This window comes from Temnothorax nylanderi, unplaced genomic scaffold (genome assembly GCF_030848795.1).
Source record: "Temnothorax nylanderi isolate EJ_2023f unplaced genomic scaffold, tnyl_v1.0 TNYL_tig0680_pilon, whole genome shotgun sequence".
Classification (NCBI taxonomy): domain Eukaryota; kingdom Metazoa; phylum Arthropoda; class Insecta; order Hymenoptera; family Formicidae; genus Temnothorax; species Temnothorax nylanderi.
The window spans coordinates 74,681-81,580 of NW_027249742.1; the positions used below are offsets into that span (position 1 = coordinate 74,681).

At 33.4% G+C, this 6,900-nt stretch overlaps 2 protein-coding genes across 3 annotated transcripts; one reads left to right on the forward strand and one right to left on the reverse strand.

Annotated features, from left to right (window-relative positions):
* The first annotated feature begins 388 nt into the window (after positions 1 to 388).
* Positions 389 to 2,642, forward strand: LOC139784805 (uncharacterized). Of its 2 annotated transcripts, none has more exons than XM_071723992.1 (4): positions 389 to 658; positions 995 to 1,184; positions 1,264 to 1,452; positions 1,634 to 2,642. In XM_071723992.1, the coding sequence occupies exons 2-4, from the start codon at positions 1,002 to 1,004 to the stop codon at positions 1,985 to 1,987; spliced, it is 726 nt and encodes a 241-aa protein (XP_071580093.1). In that variant the 5' UTR covers positions 389 to 658; positions 995 to 1,001; the 3' UTR covers positions 1,988 to 2,642. The 2 variants fall into 2 exon arrangements, with proteins under 2 accessions (XP_071580093.1, XP_071580094.1); XM_071723993.1 differs by having other exon boundaries at positions 1,637 to 2,642.
* On the reverse strand, positions 2,473 to 4,683 carry LOC139784804 (putative nuclease HARBI1). Its single transcript, XM_071723991.1, has 6 exons — positions 4,548 to 4,683; positions 4,090 to 4,205; positions 3,402 to 3,971; positions 3,187 to 3,307; positions 2,828 to 3,113; positions 2,473 to 2,753 (listed from the first exon to the last, which is right to left on the reverse strand). The coding sequence occupies exons 2-6, from the start codon at positions 4,165 to 4,167 to the stop codon at positions 2,582 to 2,584; spliced, it is 1,227 nt and encodes a 408-aa protein (XP_071580092.1). The 5' UTR covers positions 4,168 to 4,205; positions 4,548 to 4,683; the 3' UTR covers positions 2,473 to 2,581.
* Positions 4,684 to 6,900: the final 2,217 nt, after the last annotated feature.

Here is a 6,900-nt window from a genome sequence, read left to right on the forward strand (position 1 = left end):
AAAAATGTTTATAATCTCATAAACGGTTGAACTTCCGACCTGTGTTTATTAAACTCGGTTTTTTACTCGGTATATAATGAATACTATCTATTCAGTAAGTCTTAAATTTTTTTTTAAAACACACTGTATAATATAGAAAGTATTTGGAGCTTACTAGCTATTCACGCGACTTTCACAGCCTATTAAAGTTGTACAAACCATTATAGTTGTCAAAAAATTGATTAATAACTGCCTTTTTTGTAGACAATTTAATAAGCTTTCATTTTAATAATAACTATTTTTTCAATAGTCAATATTTTCCGAGATATATGCAAACAACCAAAAAGTGCATGTATTTGTCAACCCAGATATAGCACAGCTGATCTTTTTGAATTTATAAAGATCAGGATTGGGATTACGTGCACCGATCGAATTCGTATTCGAGAAGGAATACGCCATCTGATACCATTCTTCATACTTGACTAATCTATGGTCTGGGGGACTTGCAGAACCCGCGAGTGTCAGCACAAACTATTATATTTACATCATGAGCACAAACCACATTCGGCATTCGGACATTGGCCGTATCGAGCTTGCTTTGTCGTTACGGGAACCGAGAACTATTTAAGAAAAAGTCAAAATTATTATTTCAAGGATCATTCGTTTGTTTGGAGATTACGTGAGTACATAAATTCGTGATTATTTAAAGAGGTTATTTTTAAAAAACTCATTGAACGTGAAAGATTAACCGATGATGATGCGTCTGATGATGCTTTGTTTTGCTGCTATATCCTGCTGTATCCTATATTTTGCACCTATATTCTGTTTAATGCGTTGTCTACAATAGTCATAAAGTCGTTGGATACGATTGTAGAGTTAGATCGATTGTCGTATTGCGCCAATGAAATTGGTTACGTGACCATCAATACGACTCTAAGATCGTATCGTACGACTGCTATTGTAGACGACGCATAACTGACAAAAAAATCTTTGTGTCGTGTGCATTGTTTGACAGTACAACAATGAGAGTAACAGAGGATCATTGGGCGACTTTGGTGGAGTATGCAGAAGAAAACAATGAAATTGTTACAAACCAGCTACTTGGACCTAGAGGACGTGAAATGTTACGCCAGAAATGGGATATTCTCACCATACTTCTCAATTCAATTGGAAAGGGTTCAAAAACAGTTACTGAATGGAAAAAAGTACATCAATAAATAAGCAATATGTTCTGCTTTGACAATTATAATCTGTGTAACGTATATATTTTGTTTATTGTTATAGTCATTCAATGATTGGAAATCAAATACAAAGAAGAAGTATTCAATTATTCGCCAGAGCCAAACTGGTACCGGTGGTGGTCCTAGCTGTGGATTAATGCTATCCGATATTGAGTTGCGTCTTCTTCAATTAATGGGCCAGACGGCACTTACTGGTGATGAAGGAGTACAGGAATATGGTCTTCCAAAACAAGTATGCTCTTTAGTATACATCAAAGCTCATACATCAAATTAGTTTAAATGTAAATTATTCAAATTATTAGACTTTCGAATGATATTCAAACACTCTTATTCTTTAGAGGGTACGCTCATCTAAAATTGATTTAATTACGGATAAAATTGGGACAAATTTATAATAATGACTATAATTTTAGAAGAATCTAATGCAGAAAACACGAAAAAACATGAATGCAAGCTCAGAAACAGTTGCTTTGACACAACAAAAATCGAACACCGAAAATGTACAAAAGAGGAAGTACGAAGACATTGATAACTACTCCATTGATGAAATGAACGAGAATACAACTAAGGAAAATACAACTAATGTCTATTCACCAAATGTAACTAGTAGCCGTAAGAAAAAAATCGAGTTATCGTGTCAGATTGAAAGAATGAACAACAATACTCTAGATGTTCTCAAAAGCATTGATAGCAATATTGGAAGAATTGCCACAGATTTTAAAAATTTTGTCTCAATCTACTTGGATTTTGTCGGAGGCAAGGAATAACTTTTACTTAATCAGGAATGGATTTATCCATTGCGATCACAAAATCATGATTGTGATATAATTATTACCAAAAAACATAAGTGCTATATATTAAGTTTTTATTAAGATTAATGAGAAAATGCATATCATATCCTTGTGATAGAAATTGTTTTTATAATAAGAATACGAAGTAATGCGCAAATTTTAAGTTATATTTTGTCTAAATCTAAAATTTTTTTTTTTTCGTAAATGATGGAAAAAGCAATGGACAGGAGTAATATAAAAAACTGCATATTCCAGATATTCCGTTCACCGCTTTTAGATATTCTTACTGGTTTAGTAGTTTTCTTTCTTTCACAATTTAGTTTACTCCGAACAGTGCATGTGCTACTCTGTATTTTAAGTTCAAACTCAACATACTCAATCCTAAATATATTTCATATATCTCCGCTGAGATGTGATTAAAGTGCAAAATAAGAAATAAGTTTTAAGAAATATTTGAAGAAGAGTATTCAGAGTATTTATTACAGCTATTACTAGCTTTTCAGCTGAAAATGGGAGGAATACTTATTAATTATAGTACAAAATAGTATTATGTAAAGTAAAAATACATGTTTATAATAAATGTGTAAAATAAAAATACATTTTTATAATAAAACAATATTCAGAAAACTTACATGTGTCACTATAAACTATTTTTAGCATATCTTTTGTACTGTTAACTATTGTTGTACTTAAACATTGTCCGTAAAATATGTTTCTATGAGTCGCCTCCTCGCCAGTGGACCTGAAAGATCTATGTTTTCATTCTGCATAGCATCGGCATTATAGGGATAAGCCTCTACTTCTTCATTAACGTACTGATTAATTGGTAGTCGTCCTTCCGTGCAAATATTGTGCAAGATTACACATGCAATAACAATACGCGCTACAACTCTAGGTGTGTAATGCAGCATCCTTTCTCCGAGAATACATCGGAATCGTCCCTTGAGTACACCAATGCATCTTTCAATGCAAGATCGAGTTCGAACAAGAGCTGCGGTATAACGGCCTTCTGGTGTGTCGGGCAACGCGTTTGTAATGGGTATCATTAGCCAAGGTTGCTGCGGGTATCCTGAATCTGCAATGCACCATGTGTTGCTGTCTCCTACAAAAAAAGCCAAAGTACTATTAAACAAAATAGATAAAGCGCTAACATTTGTAACGGAAACAGTTCACACCTTCAATATATCTACGTTCCATTTCTGCATTGATTGCTGAGTTTCTCCAAATATATGCATCATGAGTAACCCCAGCATATCGCGCGTTGACATTCGTTATTCTTAAATCGTAATCGCAGATCTATAATACAAATAAATATATGTATGTATGTATATATATATATATATAGAATAACATTTTATAGAGAAAAATATTCTCTTATGAACATACGTACAATTTGCACATTTTTAGAGTGAAAGCCTTTGCGATTTAAATAATTATACTCCTCCTCTGATGGAGCAATCATGGCTATATGTGTGCAATCTACAGCACCGATTGTGTTAGGAAACATAGTTGCCTCAAGAAATCTTGCCTTTTTACGTCGTATGTCAGCTGCAACTGTTGGGAACACTATCCACTCTTCTGCTAAATGTGTGCAGATTAGATCTGATATTTCTGCAACACATATTGATACCGTTGATTGCGCCATTGGAAATAGAAAATTTTGTCCATTCGGCCGTTGGTACGTTCCCGTTGCTAAGAATGCTAATGTTGCAAATATTTTGAGATCGGGTCGAATTGCCATTGGATTTTCTTGGCCACTTATATATGGCGTTAGTCGTTGAAGTAAATAATACACCATGTCCTTTGTCAATCGAAATAAATCAATGAAATGTTGATTATATAGTCCAAATATGTCACTTCGAGCTCTTAGAAATCGTCGTTCATTAATATATAATCGAATTTTTGCATCAACTTCTTTCAATTCAAGCAGATGTTGTTGAAATATGAACACTGGCAACATCTATTGCAAAATTAAACAAAATTAAGCTATTATTAAAAATAATTTTTTTTTATTCAAGCGGATATTGTTAATGATAACGCACAATGGAACATTTTTTCACCTTATTAGTAATACTAACCTTTGCACAACTAAGCTTTAATTGTGCTAGTTTTTTCAACGTCGAAATAAAGCACGAGAAGTACTTTTCACGAAACATGGAAAGGGTCACTTTAACCAAATTCCGATTAAAGTAATCTACAATTTATTTTTAGGGTTACTAATTGCATTTCTGCCGATGAAAGAAATCATTCTCTCTCTCTCTCTCTCTCTCTCTCTCTCTCTCTCTCTCTCTCTCTCTCTCTCTCTCTCTCTCTCTCTCTTTCTCTCTCTCTCTCTTATATATCTCTCTCTCTCTCTCTCTCTCTCTCTCTCTCTCTCTCTCTCTCTCTCTCTCTCTCTCTCTCTCTCTCTCTCTCTATTTCTATCTCTAATATAAAATGTGTTCTTATTTGCCATGTTAGCAACTCTAAACTCAGTTAATCAACGATTATAATAATCAGTTTGATTTTTAAAAAGTGGCTCTAAATAAATATTAACCTCAAAATTAAACTTTACCGAGGGAGCTTTCCAGCAAGTGACACAAGCCGACACAAACGTCGTTCTATCTTTCTTTTTTGGCAATGAGTAACAAAGACAAAACGATACCTGTGTCGACTTGTGTCGCTTGCTGGAAAGCTCCCCGAATCTGAAAATATTTACGTCACTTTCGATCTAGTTATATTCAATCGGACGAGAAAAATTCTATGATAAATAACAAGCATGAACCAAGAAAACTGTAGAACAGAAACGCATTAGAAGTCGACTGATCGAATTCTATTGTGCACGTAATCCCAGTCCAGGGCTGCGTTCCACTTATCGCTCACAACGCTCGCGAGCATCATTTCGTCCTTGTTTAACATTTGACAAATAACAAGGATGAAATGATTCCACGAGAGTTGCGAGCGATAAGTGGAACGCACCCCAGCTGTGCTATCTGGGAAGATGGCGGCAAGCGCTCATCTTCAATTTTTCAGGACTTTTTAGACGTTCATTAGTAAGTCTAAACAAACATCTCTACCAAGTTTCAAAACTATTGGAATTATTTCGTCTCTTTTTTTCCTATTTGGATTGCAGTATTTGGAAAAATTAATTAGTACGTGTTATTTGTAATTTCAAGCAACATTCGTACAGGAATAAATATTCGCCAACCATACTTTATCATTCGTTGCTTTTCCGTCAACCGTTCGTTATCAGTATATGTACTCATATCCTAGATGCACACATAAAAAAATTGAAATTCTCTAAATAATACCACGCATTGAATATCACAACAATTGCAAACTTTTATTTATTTTTTAAAGATATCAATAAAGAACTATCAGGAATAAAGCACATTTATTGTTCATTTCTATCCTACTATATTACTGGTTACACAACAGAGGGATGTTATCAATAAAGAGAATTATCGCTCGTCAAAAGCAAAAGCTAGGTAGTAGAATACGGTTGATTTTCGAGCAATATTAGGGCGTTTAGGCCAGTCATATTAGACATCGAACCTTCCAATTAATCTTCCCAGGTTGCAACCACCATTAATTGTTTTGATTGGTGCTATAAGTGGAATTTATTTTACTTCGCAAAATTAACGGGGAATAAAAAGTTATTGACAATATTATCAACAAAAAACGCGATTTTTTATTTTCTCAAATATCTCGAAAACTAAGCAAGATAGGGTAACTAACTATACATACCTTTTTTGTACAGCGTAAAATTATCTACAATAATGATCTAAACAAAATAGCAAAAAACTAAAACTATTGCAAAAAGCCAAAATTTTTTGCCTACATAGCTACAAACTAAAGAAAAAGGGTCTAAAAATCGATTGCACCATGAACAGTATTCTTTGTAGTTCTCAGATAATGTGTGATTTTTAGGCGATTTTTAATTCTATTTTAAATGACGGAAAAAAATCATTGGTGCAACATCAAAAAAACGAAATAGATGGTTTTCGGGATCCGAGTCTCGGAGTTTGACGGCGCGTACAAGCTAAACGACTGACTTGACGATAAACGTCGTTTAGATCATTATTGTAGATAATTTTACGCTCTACAAAAAAGGTATGTATAGTTAGTTACCACATCTTGCTTAGTTTTCTTTTTATTCCTTTATTATTATCTTTAGATGTAATTTTATGGTATATCCTGAGGAAGACCAAGTAAGGTCAAAACGTTGGCTTGATAATTAAATTTATTTCAAATACTCTTATATATTTTTTTTAACAACGCCCTAATATTGTTCGGAAGATCAGCCGTATTCTACTATTTAGCTTTTGCTTTTGACGAGCGATAACTCTCTTTATTGATAACATTCCTCTGTGTAACCAGTAATATAATAGGATAGAAATGAACAATAAATGTGCTTTATTTCTTATATTTCTTTATTGATAGCGTCAGTAAATAAATAAAAATTTGCAATCGTTATGATATACGTGGTATTATATAGAAAATTTCAATTTCTTTTATGTGCGCATCTAGGGCATGAGTACATACTAACACTGATAACGAACGGTTTACGGACAAGCAACGAATGATGAAGTATGGTTGGCAAATGTTTGTTCCTGTACGAATGTTGCTTGAAATTAAAAATTACCTTGTATTTACATTTCTTGTATGTACAAAAAAGTCGTAGAAATATTTTCCATTTTGCATTAAAAGTAACACTTTTGCAGGTGTAAAGATTATTGATCAATCACATTTCGGTTGCGTAGCTTTATGAATTATGTACCGATAACAAAAGACACTTGTAATCCATTCACATACCTGTCATTATTACATTACACTTATTTTAAACTTTTCTTTTTATCGGTATATAATTCACAAAGCCACACAGCCAAAATGTGATTGGCCAAAAATCT